The sequence below is a fragment of the Chionomys nivalis genome, chromosome 13, assembly GCF_950005125.1.
Source record: "Chionomys nivalis chromosome 13, mChiNiv1.1, whole genome shotgun sequence".
NCBI classification, from domain to species: domain Eukaryota; kingdom Metazoa; phylum Chordata; class Mammalia; order Rodentia; family Cricetidae; genus Chionomys; species Chionomys nivalis.
The window spans coordinates 60,563,229-60,581,021 of NC_080098.1; the positions used below are offsets into that span (position 1 = coordinate 60,563,229).

The window sequence follows — 17,793 nt, forward strand, 5'->3', positions numbered from 1 at the left end:
GCAGCTGAGCCTGATTATGGAATTGCTCTTTCAGTAGCTGGGGCTGCCTCCTAAACACTGGGTTCTGATATTTGCATTCTCTAAGGCACACAGCACAAGGTGGGCCCCTGCTCTAATTTGTTTCAGTGGCTCACCAGCTACAGCCCACTCAGACTACTGTTGGTTTGACAGGAGCTGGAGCAGAGCTCAGTTCCATATGTTTCTGCTTGTAATACAAAGTGGAAAAAGGATGTAGAGATAGAGATACAGAGACAAACAGGCTGCATCCTATGTATTCCCTGGAACAGGCTCGAGTTTTATGCATTTTCTAAACATCCAGGTGCCCATATCCAGTTGTACCTATTCAGGTTGAACTGTACTTAGTCGAGATTAGACGGGGATTGACCATAGTCGGAACAGCTGTGCTTTCTTATCAAGATTGACCATCGTAGGAACAGCTATGCTTTCTTATCAAGCAGGCACGTAATGGATTATTTTCTAGTCTGGTTATGGTAAAAATTTTTACACTATTACATAAAGCAGGTGATCTTTTTAAAACTTTATTTTATGTGAATTTGTATTTTGCATGCATGTGAGTCTGTGTGAGGGTGTCAGGTCCCATGGTACTAGAGGCACAGCCAGTTGTGAACTGCCCTGTGGCTGCTGGTAATTGAACCCGGGTCGGTCATCTGGAAGAGTAGCCAGTATTCTTAACCACAGGTCTTATTAAGAATAGTTAATTGTTGAGTTAGTCGTGTTTGAGCTGCATCTCCAGATTATTTACTTTTGTCCAAAGATTCATACTGGTGACATTTAATCAAGGGGTACGTGGCTTACATTTGCCTAGGATCATTACTGCTCATCTCAGTCACAGCTCTTCTTCAGCACTCCATACAGTTACAGTAATTAGTCTGGGGGAGTGGGAAGTTTGGAGGGGGGCTGGGTTGTCTTTGCCCACTGTCTTTGTCCATGGTGGGTGCATGCTACCTGATCCCATCTAGCATGTTGATGGGAGGCTGTCTTAGTTCATGTTCTGTTGCTGGGACAGTAGTCACCATGTATTTCTTCTTTTATTAAAGAAAACATTTAATTGGGGGCTTACTTACAGCTTCAGTTTAGGCCATCATCATCACTGTAGGGAGCATGATGGCCGCCAGGTATTTGCTGCTGGGTACTTAACTGAGAGCTACATCCTGTTTTTAGACAGATGGCATTTGAGCCTGGCATGGGCTTTTGCTGTTTCACAGCCCACCCCACTGTCAAACCCACTCCAGCAAAGTCACATTTCCTAATCCTTGCCTTCAAACGTGCACGGGGCCATTTTCAGTCAAACCACCACAGAGAACACAATAGAGTGAGCTGCTGGGACTTAAGTGCTGCCAGCCTTGGCTTCTCTTATTGGGGAATCTTTCCTATGTCCAGAATCAGTCAGAGGCCTTCCAGTTCTGATTTTGTTGTGATCCTGATCTCCACTCTGCCCTTGAGATGTGATCTTTGCCTTCCTGGTGCTTAGTGGGTGATCTTCTGATCTTGTTAGTTGAATGCTCTGAAAATGAGGTCAATAAAAGCAAATTGTAGATCCCTTTTAATTGATAGATATGATGACACTCAAATGCCTGAAGGATACTCTGACCTTTAGCTTTAGGTTTGACTGTAGGAAAAGTCTGTGGGTGGACCGATTTGCATGGGTTGTTGCTGGCAGCAGCTTTGCTCTGCTTGCTGACAGACCCTGTTCTTGTCACTCTTGGACTAAGGAGTGATGGTAGATGGTGCAGTCCTCTGGCTTCAAGGCCCTGGATCCTGAGATTTAGCATACATGAACACACACAACACTTGCATTTCTTTGTCTTGGTATGCAGGGTCTGTGGCCAGCATTCCACTCTAATCTCATCCCAATCCTCTGGAACTGGCGGACTGCGTTGTAGATGTTTGACATTTATTATTCTGAAATAAGGCTTCCAGTTAAACACAGTAACAGATGCCAGCTGTTGTGGGATTCCCAAAAGATTGGGGCTATCAGGAGAGAGATTATTTCCTTTTATTTTGAGATAGAGTTTTGCTGTATATGTCCTTGAATGTGTGACAGGCCTCCTGCCTCGTTCCCTGAACGCTGGCATGACCTGCTTCTCAGAAAGTGTTCTGAAATCCTAGCTTTCCAAGAGAGTCAGTGAAGTTCCTGGTTGAATGTGGCCAGTAATCTGGAAGATGAATTACTGGCACACACCAAATATGTCTTACTCTTTACACTGAGGTTAATCCGTAATACTGAGAAGGATGTTACAGGTCTTCACGGGCAGCCACCAGACACTCTTGGAAGGATATATGACATGCTTGGCCAGAAGACACCTCTTGTGTAAGTATATAGAGAGGAAATGACCTTGTCCCAGAAGATCCACAGAGGCCAAAGGATAAAAAATATGAATTTAGGAAAACAAAATTGGGAATAAGCTCTACAGAATGAAATCTGAGTATCTTAGGTTTTCTATTGCTATGAAGAGATACCATGACTATGACATCTCTTAAAAGGAATACATTTAACTGGGCTGGTCTTACAATTGGCATAGTGGGAATTATGATGGCACACAGGCAGACTTGGTGCTAGAGAGGTAGATCGTCAAGGAGCAGGAAGAGCGAACAAGCCATGGGCCTGGCTTAATCTTCTAAAACCTCATGACAGACTTTTTCCTACAAGGCTACATGTTCAATAATGCCACCCCCTGTGTCTTTGGGTAATTCCATTCAGTCTATGTGTGGGGTGCTATAAAGAAGTTTTGCTCAGCTTCTCCTGCGTCTGTGTGCTCCATTTTTAGCTTTCTGTTTCCATATTGCCTCTGTGGTAGATGTATCTGCGACTGCTATGAGAACCTGGGTCTTCCTTAACCTTTGACTATGTCTCCTCTGTCTGAAGTAGTTGTGCGCTTTTGTTCTTTTTAATCATCACCACTTAATCTGTGCTCCTGGTCAAGCTCACTGGCTCCCTCTCGTGGGTAATGAGAGTTTGCCAATAATGACCCTGGGTGGATGAAGGCTCTTAATTAAATCTTGGTTCACTTATCCCCAAACATCTTATTTTCTGGTCTGCCTTGTAAGTACAAGTCCTTCCTGTTCACAAAAGTTTATTAAATGACTGGGGGTGGGTGGGGTTCCTGTCTCTAAAAAACTAAAGAAAAAACCAGACAAGGAGGAATAGTTGAACTCCTTGGGTTTTGAAATTGTGGGGGCGGTGGTATTGGGGGGACCAGACCTAAACAACCTTTTGCAAATACTTTCTGGCTGTCTCTGTCGCTTCTGGAAATGCAGGTGGGTGATTGTGGGCCCAGAACAAGTCACAAACCCATTTCCTGCAGAGCTGGTTTGTGGGTGGCACTGCATTCCCAGGATCTCCACTAGAACTGGTGTAGAAAGCCGTTCTGTTTTCTTTTTTATGTTGTGCCTTGGAGGGTCCTGCTGCAGCACTCCTGTGCTACTCTTCCAGCAAATGAGGCACATTCCCTTGCATCCACACTGCTGTAGGACATCACAGCTGCGACTCGTGGTTTCCCTTGCTGATGTCATTTCAGTGACTGAGGTTGTCTTTTGTTCTGAAAGTCAAATGTGCTGTAGATCTGAGGGTGGTAGAACATCACTGGTGTTACAGCTCCTCCTTTCCCTGCGGTTTTGTTTTTGAGGCGCTGACTTCTGAGCGATGAGCACACACTGTGAAGTAGGTGTGGCTGTGTTCAGTTTGTCGGCTCCAAGCCTTTCCAGCAGAAGAGGCCATCTCAACTTGTCGAGGTTTCTGTATATTCTTCAGCAAGTTTGTGAGATGCCTTGGTTGCTGGCTTAGCTTGCCAGCTGTGTTGTGGCCACCACTGGGAAGCTTTGTATGAGGGGCAGGATTACAGTTGAGGACTGCTGCTTTAGTTTATTTCTTCGTCCATTAGAACGAATTGTTCTGGCTCGAGGAGACAGATATGCCTTAATCTTTTCTGGACATGAAAGCATTATATTTGTGGGGACACCTAATCTGAGAAAGCAAGTGAAATAGATTTGTATCATTTTAGTGGTCGACAATAATTTTGGCAACAGTCTAGCGTTTCATCCCCCAACAGTGTGGTGTTTTGTCATGGAAGACAGTGACAAGGAATTGCAGTACACTGAGTGTCTATAAATAATTTGGCAAGGAGCCAGGTGTCCCTAGAAGCCAGAGGGTTGGTTCCAAGAATCGTCATCTTTATCTGATATGGGCCACAGAGAACCTTGGTTTAATTCCATGCCCTCTGACAGGCTGGGTTAAAGGACTTGTGGCGATATTGTACCATCTAAGTCTTCTGAATATGGATTCTTTTAGCATCCTCACAGATTCGATGTATGGCCAGTGGCTGTGAAACTTCTATTAATCATCAAAAGTATTCACTTTGTTCTCAAGAATTTTCAGGGTTTCCAAGCTAGAGAAATACTGACCCGATGCCAGTATATATCTGAGGCTGGGCTTTTGACAGAAAGTCTTCATCTTCAGGAAGAGACTAGCTTTATTGTATTGCTTGTGTAAGGGTGAGACAGGCTGTGCCCCCAATAATGCAGGGGCAGGGAAGCCTATATAGCATGTATTTCTCCACCATCTCCAGCGCATAATGGCATCATTCCAGAGACCTGCTTGCCTACTGTCTGTGCCTAGCTGAGTGTCTCGTTGTCCTTCATCTTGGAGATACAGATCAACTAAATCCACTTACTGATTATCTTAATGTTTTTCAATAGATTCATTTGATAAAACTAAGGTGAACTAAACAAAGGTATTTCCATACCTCTTCCTTCAAGTTAGTAGAACCTTGTTCTTGATCTCCTCCCTTGCTCGCTCTGTCTGTCTGTCTGTCTGTCTGTCTGTGCGTGTTACTGCGTGTAGACCAGAGGACAAACCCAAGTTGCCTCAGGAGCTGTCCATCTCGTTATTTGAGACAGTCTTCCATTGAATCTAGGCTCATGATTTCTCTAGGCTAACTGACCAGCAAGTGCCAGGGATATGCCTATCTCTGTCTCCCTATATGTGTGTTGCCATGCTTAGCTGTTTTCATGTATGCTAGAGAATTGATCTTAGTGTTTCATGCCTACATGGTAAGCACTTATCAACAGAACCTTCTTCCAGCCTTGTATATTGGCACCTAATTCATTGGTGTCCCACTTCATCCCAAAAGCTGGGGGAGCTCCATGAGCAAGTATGGGTAGGCTCATGAGCCAAGTCACACCAAGCATTTGTTTTTACATCATTTCTGGCATTCATAGAAAACAGATCTGACTGGATTCTGTACCATAGAGGACCCCCCCCCCGCCCTCGCCCCCCCCAAAAAAAACCAACAACCAAACAAAACCCCAAAAACCTTGTTCAGCAGGTTTTCAAAGTGTGGTTTGTAGATGACAACTAAAGATCTGGTTGGAGTTCCAGAATCACAGGCCTCATATCTTAATCCCACGGAGGGGGCTTTAGAGACTCTTTTGGGGGGATGGGGCAGGAATCTATTTGGGCAAATCCTGAACCTTTCATTTCCTTTGCTGCTCTGGATGCCCATCAACTTCTATTTTCTTCATCCCACTGACTTATCACCCAGATCTTTTGTGGTGCCAGCAGGTTGCTCATGATGCAGCCCCATGGTGGCACCTCACCAGTACACCAGGCTCCCCAGCTCAGCATTTTTCTGGTATGAGGTCTGTGGTTTTTGTAATTGTGTGAGTTTTAGGTTTTTTTGGAGGAGGTGGCGGCGGCTCTTAACACCCACCCCCCAGTTCTTTTAAAATTCATGTTGTAGATGAGACACCCATGAGACTAAATGTCATGCCAAACCCACAGCTGTGCTGATTAGTGTAAAGTCACCTACCTTGTACCTCAGTGTTCTTGTTGATAGGTCTGCAGACTTCTGGGAGATTGTCAAACCACACTCTTCCATTCTGTGTGAATGAGTCAACCTTTTGTTTCACAAATTTTTTTTCCTTGGTTTTTTTTTGGTTTTTCGAGACAGGGTTTCTCTGTGGTTTTGGAGTCTGTCCTGGAACTAGCTCTGTAGACCAGGCTGGTCTCGAACTCACAGAGATCCGCCTGCCTCTGCCTCCCGAGTGCTGGGATTAAAGGCGTGCGCCACCATCGCCCGGCTTTTCCTTGGTTTTTGAGGCTGGCATATGGATGGCCAATATAGGATGGGCATGGATGCCTCTATTTACCCAGTTAGCAGAAACTTAAATGGGACTTGCAAGGGGCAAGAAAATAGGGACCATATGTGCAGAAAGGGGTTTGGCTTATTTTTGCTTCACAAAAGAAGTTGAAATGTCAGCCTGGAGAGATGGCTCAGCAGTTGAGTACTGGCCACTCTTCTAGAGGTCATGAGTTCAATTCCCAGCACCCACATGGTGGCTCATAACCATTCTGAGATCTGGTGTCCTTTTCTGGTCTGCAGGCATACATGCACGCAGAACACTATATTCTTTTTTTCCTTTTTTCTTTTATATTTATTATGTATACAATACTCTGTCTGTGTGTTTGACTGCAGGCCAGAAGAGGGCACCAGACCCCATTACAGATGGTTGTGAGCCACATGTGGTTGCTGGGAATTGAACTCAGGACCTTTGGAAGAACAGGCAATGCTCTTAACCTCTGAGCCATCTCTCCAGCACCCAGAACACTATATTATGTAATAAATAATGAATCTGAAAAAAAAAAAAGGTGAAAAGGAGTTGAAGTGTCTATCCTGCACCTAGTGAGACTGTCTGTGCGGGGTAACTTTCAAGGACAATGAGTGTGAGCTCGCAGCCGCACCTATGGGCTTGACCTGTGATCTGGACCAAGGCACTTGGGAGCTGTGGCTGCTTTCCTTCTCTAGTGTCTTTTTTAAAACATCATAGCTGGGTTTTCTATTTGTGCGTTGGCTGCACAGTTTTGTGACTCACAGATGTAGTGGGCTGCGGGCAGGCCTGTTTTTTCGTCCTGCCTGGCTCCCGCATGGTTAGCTTTACAACTGAAATAACACACAAACTGTATTCTTTTAAACACTGCTTGGCCCATTAGTTCCAGCCTCTTAATGGCTAATTCTCACATCATGATTAACCCATCTCTAATAATCTGTGTAGCACCACGAGGTGGTGGCTTACCAGGAAAGATTCAGCATGTCTGACCTGGAGGCTGGCTCTATGACCTCTGACCCAGAGAGGAGAGGCATGGCGATTGCCCCACTTTCCTTTTCCTCCCAGCATTCTGTTCTGTTTACTCCACCTACCTAATTTTCTGTCCTATCAAAGGGCCAAGGCAGTTTCTTTATTAACCAATGAAATCAACACAACAGAAGACCCTCCCACATCACACAGAGGTTAGCTACTGGGGTGCATACTTAGAAAACTATTTTATATGTTTTTAAAAACTATTGCTCACTTGTCTTAAATGAACAGAATCTTGCTGTTATAGATTCTTTTTTTTTTTTTTTTTTTTGGTTTTTTGAGACAGGGTTTCTCTGTGGTTTTGGAGCCTGTCCTGGAACTAGCTCTTGTAGACCAGGCTGGTCTCGAACTCACATAGATCCGCCTGCCTCTGCCTCCCGAGGCTGTTATAGATTCTTAGAATTGGCATAGGTAATTAAAAGGTCCACATATGGGGTATTCACTATGTAGCCCAAGATTCCCTGAAAGGGCCATGCAAAGAAATGCTAGTATGCAGACATATGCAGGAAATGCAGAGGCCAGCCTGCACAGTCTGGGGTAAGATCTAGGTTGTGAGCATGTCATGCTAGTATCAAAGACTAAAGCTTGATGGCTCTTTTGCCTTATTTATTTTATCTCCCAAGCCTGTAACCAGCATCTGTACTAGTCCTTTCTCACTGTTTCTTCCTGGGCACTAATTCTTTCTCTTACCCCCGATTTTGCTGCCTCCGTAGGTGTCTAAGGTAAATGGAGTCACTCGGATGTCATCTCTGGGTGCAGGTACAACCAGTGCCAAAAAGATCCGAGAAGTCAGACCTTCACCATCCAAAACTGTGAAGTACACTGCCACAGTGACCAAGGGGACTGTCACATACACCAAAGCCAAGAGAGAACTGGTCAAGGAAACCAAACCCACCCACCACAAGCCCAGTTCAGCTGTCAACCACACAATCTCAGGGAAAACTGAAAGTAGCAATGCAAAAACCCGCAAACAGGTGCTATCCCTCGGGGGGGCGTCCACGTCCACCGGGCCTGCTGCCAATGGCCTCAAGGCCAGCAGCAGGTTGAACCCAAAGTCATGCACTAAGGAGGTCGGGGGGCGGCAGCTGAGGGAGGGACTGCGGAATTCCAAGAGGAGACTGGAAGAGGCACAGCAGGTGGACAAGCCGCAGTCACCCCCGAAGAAGATGAAAGGGGCAGCAGGCACTGCAGAAGCCCCTGGCAAAAAGGCCTCAGCGGCTTCAGCAGAGAAGTCTCTGCTGAATGGACACGTGAAGAAGGAAGTGCCCGAGCGAAGTTTGGAAAGGAATAGGCCGAAGCGGGCCACGGCTGGCAAGAACACGCCGGGCAAACAAGCACATGGGAAGGCAGAGGGCACCCCCTGTGAACATCGTTCTACCTCGCAACCCGAGTCCTCGCACAAGCCGCATGATCCGCAGGGCAAGCCAGAGAAGGGGATCGGCAGGTCTGGGTGGGCAGCAATGGACGAGATCCCTGTCCTCAGGCCCTCCGCCAAGGAGTTCCATGACCCTCTCATCTACATTGAGTCAGTACGTGCTCAGGTGGAGAAGTACGGGATGTGTCGTGTGATTCCTCCTCCAGACTGGCGGCCAGAGTGCAAACTCAACGATGAGATGCGCTTTGTCACGCAGATCCAGCACATCCATAAGCTGGGCCGGCGCTGGGGCCCCAACGTACAGCGGCTAGCCTGCATAAAGAAGCACCTCAGATCTCAGGGCATCACCATGGATGAGCTCCCCCTCATAGGTAAGGTATGGGCTTGAGTGGCTCCTCTCTCAGCTTTGCCATGACCTAGCATGGGGCAGGTGGACCTCTCACTCATTTCCCTGTTCTAGTGCAGCCCTCTTCCCCTGGTCCCAGATGCTTGTGGGAAGAAGTTTGGAATTGGAGGGTTGTCATGGTGCTAGATCCCAGGTCCCCTGCTGGACTGTCTTCTGCTGCTGGAGGTGATCAGTGTCCAGGGATGGACTGAGGATTTCAGGCTGTTCAAACAAAGTACCATGGACTGGTGGCTTCAAAAGCAGAAATTGTTTTCTAATTCTGCATGTCACAGGACTGATTTCTCCTAAAGCTTCTTGGGCTTCTCGTGGGCAGCTGCACCTATGTCCTCTCAGTGCCTTTCCCCTCTGTCTGACACCAGTGAGGTAGGGCACCTCTTGCCTGGGTGACCTTATTTTAACTTAGTGGTTACTTTATAGACTCCTTCACAACACCATTACATTGTATGGTTTCAGGGTGTGTATATCAGTATGCCACCTTGGATTGTCCTCATAACTCCACATACATCCTTCTGTAAACTCCTGCCATTTTTGCATCCTCTTGTCCTCGTTTGTCCTTCTCTTTCTCCCTACTTTTCTTCAGTTTCTTTAAGCAGAATGGACCTGCCTGGACATAAAAGCGGTCAGATTCCATTTCTTTCAAGGACTGGTTTGGTTCTGGCTAGCAGTGGGCACCATGGCCTGCTGTTGTAGGTGCACGGCCTGGAAAGCAGAATGCCTCTCTTGTAGGCATGGCTCCTTCTTCCTGCTTCTGTCCCCCACTGGTTCCTCTTGCCCAAGATGGACTTCTCCAGTGAAGTCCAAGTGACTTGTACCAGGGGTCAGTTCCTCAAGGCAGAGAGCAGCAGCACTGTCCACTGTCCTTCCCGTAGGCTCCAACTCATGTGAAACAGTGCCGTGTCTGTGGTTGGGAGGTCTGGAACGGCTCCCCTAAGGTCACCCCAAGGCCAAGAGCGAGGATCAGCAGGTAGATTTCATAGTTCTCAGGAGGGTACGATTGAACATGCCTGATAAGGATCCCCGAAGTGTGCTCCCAGAAATGGCATGGCAGGCTTTGGGTAGAGCTCACAGACAGGGAGGGTATGCACTCCCTCGCCCCACACCAAGCCTTCAGGTAACCCAGAGGCAAGTGGGCCAGAATCCTGCCTTAGCGAGACCTGCAGGTAGGTAGGGGCCATTCTAACTCCCTGTCAGTGCACAGTACTTTCGTGTTCGGGGACAGGTGAGTCGGCAAGTACTGTCGCCATGACAGCCCAGACACTTTTTGTTGCATCTTTTCTTTTCCCCATAATCCTGATTGCAAAGCTAGTACTGTAAGCCATGATTAATTCCATCCTCAGTTATGTTCATCTCGTTTGACATTACTCAGTCCATGACCAGTAGTGGCATCATACCTTTGGTTTCCAGTGGGCAGGATTAGGAAATGTTTAGTTTCTCAGATTCACCAGTGAGCACATGTACCTTTCTGTGGCAATGTATCCTGGGAGCCTCTCTTCCCAGAGGGCATTTAGTAAGTGAAGCCTTGGTGGCACAGGTCACTCAGTGACCCTATAGCCATGAAATGATGGGTGATGTATAGGCCTGACAAGAGCCTTATAAGCGACTTAGCAAGCATTGTGTATCATTTAGGTGTTAACTGGAAGTCAGGAGACAGAAACCTCGTTTATGGCACTGTAGTACTGTGAGTTCCTAAAGCACTGCTGAGTCTGAGAGCTGTTTCCTTAGGAGTTTCCTGACTTTTGCTTCCAACCAATTCCATCCAGGTGTTTCCCTGTATTGCAATAAATGTATCCAGGCTACTGTTTTCTTTATCTTACTGATGGAAGAGTTCAGGGACTCGATCTTTGCCTGGTGGACTGGGAATCCAACCCCCCTTCCCCCCACGGTGGCTCACCTAGCCGGCCCCTGTTACTGTGTCATCTGAAGCCTTACTTCTTTTAGTTTTGATGTCAGTGCAGCCCTGCTTTTGAAGACGGAGGGGTTTCTTGTTTTTATTTTGTTCCACTGCTGTGTTGTTGATAGTACTCCTCTTTCCCGGGAGGCAGCTTCTCCACCTTCCACCCAGGTGCTTAGAGTAAGGGCTGCATTTTAATCCATGAGATGGATTTGTTGTTTTTGTTGGCTTTATTTTTGATTTGTGTGTTTTACAGAGGCTAGGCAGGTAGGTGTTGTACCACTGAGCTATACCGCCCAGCCAATGTTTGAGTTTTGATATACATTTTCACTCTCATCTTCTGAGATAAGCAACCTCTGTGCTTTAAGCAACTCTGGTGTCTGTCTCGGATGAGAGAATAAGCCCCCTTGTGGGTGAGTGTTAGGCTTTGGGAAGAGACTGTAGTAATTCCCCCACAGCAGAGGTGCTCTAAGCTTGCCTCTGCCCTGCCCTGGTCCCTCTACTCTTGGAATAATAGTGCTCTAGTCCCTGCTGAGCCCACAACCTGGGCACCGATGCGGTGATCCTCCGCTATGCATGGCTACCTCTTTCCCTCTATCCCTCCTTCTGTTCAGTCCCTTCCTGAGATGATGGCCCCTCAGTTTGCTTTGTCTCCTGGTACTCAGCCATGTTCATGTCTCCTAGTGCCCAGTAATGTTCATAGCTGTACATTAGTTGCTCATTGCTCTAACCTGGGTGGGGAGATTGGTCCTTTATGTCCTTCTTAACCATTTCCTCTTCCGCACCTTCCCCATCACTGCCCAGGAGGCTGTGAGCTTGACCTGGCCTGCTTTTTCCGGCTGATTAATGAGATGGGCGGCATGCAGCAAGTGACTGACCTCAAAAAATGGAACAAACTAGCAGACATGCTGCGCATTCCCAAGACTGCCCAGGACCGGCTGGCCAAGCTGCAGGAGGCCTACTGCCAGTACCTGCTCTCCTATGATTCCTTGTCCCCCGAGGAACACCGACGGCTGGAGAAGGAGGTGCTGATGGAGAAGGAAATCCTAGAGAAGCGCAAAGGGCCGTTAGAGGGGCACACAGAGAATGACCACCACAAGTTCCACTCCCTGCCTCGCTTTGAGCCCAAAAATGGGCTCATCCATGGCGTTACACCCAGGAATGGCTTCCGTAGCAAGCTCAAGGAGGTGGGCCAGGCCCCTCTCAAGACAGGCCGGCGGCGATTGTTCGCTCAGGAAAAAGAAGTGGTCAAAGAGGAAGAAGAGGACAAAGGTGTCCTCAATGACTTCCACAAGTGCATCTATAAGGTAAGAGGCTCTGTGGTTCCCATAACCTGCAGCTGGGTAGGAACAATGTGTCCCTTGCCCTGTGGAGCCGGAGGAGGCTGCCTGTCCCGCTGCGGTGAATGCTAGGGCACTGCCTTCGTCTGTTTTGAGTGCTGTAACTTAGTATCACAGAGGAGGAATAATAAATGGAAAGTTGTTGGCTTTGGTTCTGAGGATCGGCTGTTTCTCATTAAGATACAGCATTGGGTGAGTGTTCTAGTATTTGACAGCCCCGTGGAAGCACAGACAGTGCTTTGCATGTTTCCCTAGTGCTGTCACAGTGCTGATTTTACCACACACTTTAGAGGGACATACATTCAGATTCTTGGGATAGCTGATCCCACCAACAGATTCTGTCTTGTACACCAATAATAGACAGTTGGACCTGCCTGGGAAGGCTGAGCAGTTAAGTAGCCAAGGCTTCAGGTTTGAGGCTTGGCATCATAAGATGTGGGTGAATAGTTTGCCTCCCGGGCTTTTCCAACTTCCCTTAAATGATGTGTCTTTTACTTGTGTTTGTGTATCTCTCAGGGGCACAAAAATGAGGTCTGTCTGTTGGTCCCATGACTCTGCTTCTGGCCTGGCCTCTGACGGCACTGCTTTGCCCGGAGCTGTTCAGGCTGGGCTGTGAGCTCTGAGAATGCTCTTTTCTTCCTCCTTATTTTATATTTCAAAAAGACTTGTAGTTCTAGCCCAGTGTTAGGTATTGATGAAGAGAGCTGGAACAGATAAATCTAGACACGAATCTCACCACTAACAGCAGTGCAGAAAAGAGGCAGGAAAGAGATTGGGAAGTGGAATTACTTCTGATGGTTGAACACAAGTCCCCCAAGTCACCCTGCTTCTGGCTGAAAACAGAATTTGCAGTCTAGCATCTGCTCCCCAAGATTTGGAGCTCCCTTCTATTGGCCTGTTTAGGGGGAAGGGCAGATGGGAAAGGCACCCCAGGGCCAGCTTGTAGATGCTGTGTGAATATTCCTCCCAGTTGAAACCCTTATCTGGATTCCCTTTGGGAAGAATTCTTAGTTGGCTTTCTTCTGTTGTAGCTCTTAGGGAGTGCTGAGTCAGACAGCTTTCTGCTCTATCAGCTAGGTCAGTCAGCACCTTTCCTGGTTGTCTGCCAGGTTCCTATGACCATGCCATTTCAGGCTTCAACCTGTGCCTCTGTAATGATTGCCATCATAAACCGTAGGACCTCTTAGAGGAGTTTTACTTGCCTTGGATCCTACTGCATCCTTTTTTTGAGGCTCAGCCAGTCAGCAGACCTCAGCTTAGAACTTAGAAATTTCTGGACTTCAAGCATTTCTACAGGTTTGTCTGTTATTAGACTCAGAAAGGGTTTAGTCTTCATCTACTTGAATTGCTACCTGAGAACACCTACTTACAGTCCACTCTGCTGTGCTTCTGAGATTGCTTTTGTGAAAATGGTACTGAATGCTCCTTTGTTTGTTTGGTCTGTATCTTACATGACTGGGAAGCTGTCCTCATTAATTACACCTACTCATCAAATCCTGGGATCCCAGACCAGCACCTTCTGAACTGAGGTGTTCTCCAGTCCTTTGGTAGCTGTTTAAACCAGTACTGTGAGAGTGTGTCAGACCCAAGGATGTTTTTCTTGTTGTTTTTATAAACTTGCATTGTCAAAGTTATTTTCTAGATGTAATTGGAAAAACCTGATGTGCTTGACCAAAGTTGTATACAGCTTCTCAGCACTCTGGGGCACTGCTGGCAGCACCAGCATGTCCACCACCCTGGCTTACTGTGTCTGCCTGTGATACTTCGTGTAAAATTAGATTTTCCTTGTACTTGGGCTTTTATTTTGTAAGAAGAGAAAGTTGGGAAAGCTTTTCAAGTTGTAAGGAAAAGTCACTTTCTCAACCTGAGAACTCTATCCAGAGCCCTGCCTTGCTGGAGAACAAGCCCACATTCTACAGTCTCCATGTTCACTGCTAGTTAGTGCTCTGGAGGCAGAGTGTGCTGGGATTGCACACTTATGGGGATGGTGTCACCTCCTGAGAACAGTGTGGCCTGTCACCACGGGGACGCCATTGGTCAAACACCTGTGAAAACCAGATTTATGTCTTGGTATAAAGTCAAGGCTTAACTCTGTTTTCTTTGTTTCAGGGAAGATCTGTTTCGCTAACAACTTTTTATCGAACAGCAAGGAACATCATGAACATGTGCTTCAGCAAGGAGCCTGCGCCAGCAGAGATCGAGGTGAGCTGGTCCACTCCATGCACTCTCCCGTGACACTAGAAGGGGCCCTCAGGATTGGTGTAGTGTGAAGGGGCACAGAGCTGGGGTTGTCCTGTGTGTGGTGGGGTAGCCAGGCATTTTCTCTTGAAAATGAAAACTTAGTCCATTGAAGACTGAGATTCCATGGCCCCTGCTGGAGGGGTCTGAGGGGCGTGTCTGGGTTCCCATCACTGGTCCTGCTAGCAGTTTTTGTCCTCAGTAAACTCCTCTCCCCAATCCTCCTTATGTGTTCTGGAGGAGACTGTTTGGAATTCCCTGAAGTCATGGTGTGCTTTTCTCCTCTCCCGTTCTTCATGTAATGGGATTGGCAGGTCACCGTTTTTGTGCCATTGCCAGCTCTCTCTTGGAGTTAGTGCGATGCTGGAAATGCAGTGAGCTCTTGTGTGCCCAATTAGCGGCTGTTAGTGAGAGGTGCTGCAGGACGAAGGCAGTCCTGTTTGTTTACATTCCTTGGCCACAGCCCAGTAGAGTCCCTAGGACCCTACAGCTGCTGACAGAGGAACCCAGCCGTAGTTGGTTTGTAAAGGGAGAGAAGCAAGTTCATTCAGTTCCCTGACTCAGAGCAGTCGTAGCTGGGAAGAGGAGTATGTTGAGGGGTGCAGTTTCCCCTGATGGACTCTGATCTCAGGGCTTTGGAAAATTCCATTTACTGATCATACTCTTCCCATTCCAGCTGTGTGACTTGGGGTTTGAGATCCTCTCTCAGATCCATGCTTAGCTCTGCTCCGACACCCATGTGGCCATAACAGGTGCTTCCTGATGCCTCCTGACACTGTCAGACATGCCCGATGAGAGGGCTTAGCCGTGGCATCTCCAGGAGCTGCTGCTGCTGCTTATTGTCCATAGCTCATTTTACAGGCTTTTGTGTAGGAATTCTTGAATTCTTTTTCCTGAGAAAGACTGCATTTTTCTGTAGTCTTTACCTGAATATTTAGAAGCAAAAATGAAGGTTTTCAGAAACTCAGATTTCAGTTTGTGCCTGGCTCGTGCCTTGGACTCTGTCTTATGGAAACGGCAGGGCCTTTTCCTCTCCTGTTGGACAGGGACTTGATTTGGCAACTGCCTATGTGGAATGAGTCCTTGTGTTTCTACTTGAGGTTGGTGACTGTTGGTCTGCCTAAGCTCTGCTCAGTCTCTGAGTCACAGGCTGTTCTTTGTGGGCAAGGGTCCATTCAGGAATGGATTGCATTGCTTTATGGTTTGTGGCCATTTTCCTTCTAGAAAGGCCCTTCTTGTGAGGAGTCACTGTCCCTCGCATTCCTGGGAATTGAGTTGCAGACTGATCCTGGGTGCTCATTGGCTGAGTTTCTTCTCCACTCAGGTTCATGTTCAGGTGGAGGGAGGGAAAGCTGACTGAAAGTGCAGGAGGAAAGTGGTGGGGGCATCTCAGCACAGCTTGCTTCCTTCTTGACTGCAGTGCATTCTCAAACCACTCCTTGTTCCTAGCCTTCCAGTTCTAGTGGAACCTGCTCAGATTGTAGCCTGGCTTTACCCTGTGTGTGTGTGCGCGCGCGTGTGCACATAGGATATACACGATGAGAAGACAGTTTTGAAGTACTGTCCTCTCACCTTTATGGTTTGCAGGGATTATACTGAGGTCATCAGGGTCTTTGGTGTCCACACCATATTGCTAACTTAGTTGCAGCAGAGTACTGATCAGTTTGGAGAGTGTGGCAGGGAGGAATTGTGAGTGCGCTAGACCAGTGCTAGGCTTATTTTTTATTTTTCAGGTGGGAACATAGGAAGTCTTCAATCCCCCTCCCCCCAACACACACACAGTATTCTCTCTGCTTTTTAATTTCATTCCCACAAACAGATTTTCTTTTCTAACATGGCATCTCGCCCATTTTAACTGTTTTAAGATTTCTGCATGTTTGTCTGTGGGGCTGTGCTTGCCATAGCACATGTGAATGAAAGAGACAAACTGTAGGTGATACCTTCTACCTCGTTTGACACAAGGTTTCTGTTCACTGATGTGTATGCCAGGCCTGTGAGCACCTTACTTGATTGATGTATTGCCCTAAGTATGCTGGTATCCCATATGGACGCTACTGCATCCAGTTTTACTTAAGCTTTGGAATCCACACTTCCTTTCACTCAAACACTGTGACAGGCGTTTAAGTACACATTTCTGTGAGATTCACATCAGTGATAACTGTCCCAAATCATAATTCAGTTCTCTGAGCCCTTTACAGACTAACCGTGCCCTCTGCCTGGCAGCCTCTGGTCTGCTTTCTGACTCTAGTACCTGCTGCACAGACTGGGCCCATGACCCTGAGTGTGCTGCCCTCAAGCTTTAGCCACTGCCTCAGGGTTTCTAACTGTTACAGGCAGGCGTGCTTAAGCCACATTCAGTTTCTCCACTCACTCACAGTATGTGTGGGTGGCTTCCCCTGACAGTGCTGTCATCCCACGTGTCAACTGTTGGTCTGAGGGTGTGTCCTCAGGGAGGACAGCTGCACCATTGCCTTAGGTTCTGCAGGAGTTGCTTATGGGAGTCTCTTCACAGACACCTTGTCCTGGATATAATGTTCCAACCGTGTCTTGGGCTTCATGTACCAAATAGACCATGACTGGCTTCCTCTTCTTACAGCAAGAGTACTGGAGGCTAGTGGAAGAGAAGGACTGTCATGTGGCAGTTCACTGCGGAAAAGTGGACACTAATACCCATGGCAGTGGGTTCCCGGTGGGAAAATCAGAGCCTTTTTCAAGGTAATGGTCCAGGATTTTGTCCATGTTTCGGGGACTAGATAGTGCACTTCCCCACCAGCTTGTTATACCCCCATTTTTTCCCTCTGCAGGCATGGATGGAACCTCACCGTCCTCCCCAATAACACAGGGTCCATCCTGCGTCACCTTGGTGCTGTGCCTGGTAAGCGTGACCACAAGCACCCCTGTTCCCCCTTTCATAGCAAGAGCAAGGCCAGGCTGCTTCTCCTAAGGCCTGGGAGAGAGGCCTGGCATCTTAGCTGCAGAGTACATGTACTGACATTTTAACATTGGGAGAGAGGGAGGAGATTGCAATTAAAGTCTCGAGAAAATGTGGACCCCCACCTGTCAAAATCTAAGAGTCTGGTGAGCCTAGTTTAACTTGGAGTATTTAAAGGGGGTTTTTAAAACCGAATCCTAAATGCTCTTTTTGCCAGCAGCCACAATAAATGGGCCAAGTAGTAAGACTGCTTTTGACTTAGGCAAAACAAAATCCCGTGGAGGTTCTGATTGCTGCGAATTCTTTGGGCCTTGGAATGGGAAGCCTAAGAGACTCCTTTCCGCCCAAGCCAGAAACTTTGTATCCCACCTGCTGACTGTGAGACCCACTCACGCCAGGCTTCTCAGTCCCTCGGGCTTTACACATTCATTCTCAGCTCTAAGGGTCAACAAGCTA

General features: G+C 47.4%; 1 protein-coding gene across 2 annotated transcripts in view; it reads left to right on the plus strand.

The window, feature by feature from the left end:
- The window catches only part of Jarid2 (jumonji and AT-rich interaction domain containing 2), a 188,284-nt gene that overhangs the window by 157,725 nt on the left and 12,766 nt on the right, over positions 1–17,793 (plus strand). For both annotated transcript variants that reach the window (XM_057787147.1, XM_057787148.1), the window contains 5 exons: positions 7,869–8,901; positions 11,632–12,134; positions 14,277–14,369; positions 17,002–17,120; positions 17,210–17,280. In XM_057787147.1, the coding sequence (XP_057643130.1) occupies positions 7,869–8,901; positions 11,632–12,134; positions 14,277–14,369; positions 17,002–17,120; positions 17,210–17,280 (1,819 nt within the window). The remainder of the gene's footprint in view (positions 1–7,868; positions 8,902–11,631; positions 12,135–14,276; positions 14,370–17,001; positions 17,121–17,209; positions 17,281–17,793) is intronic.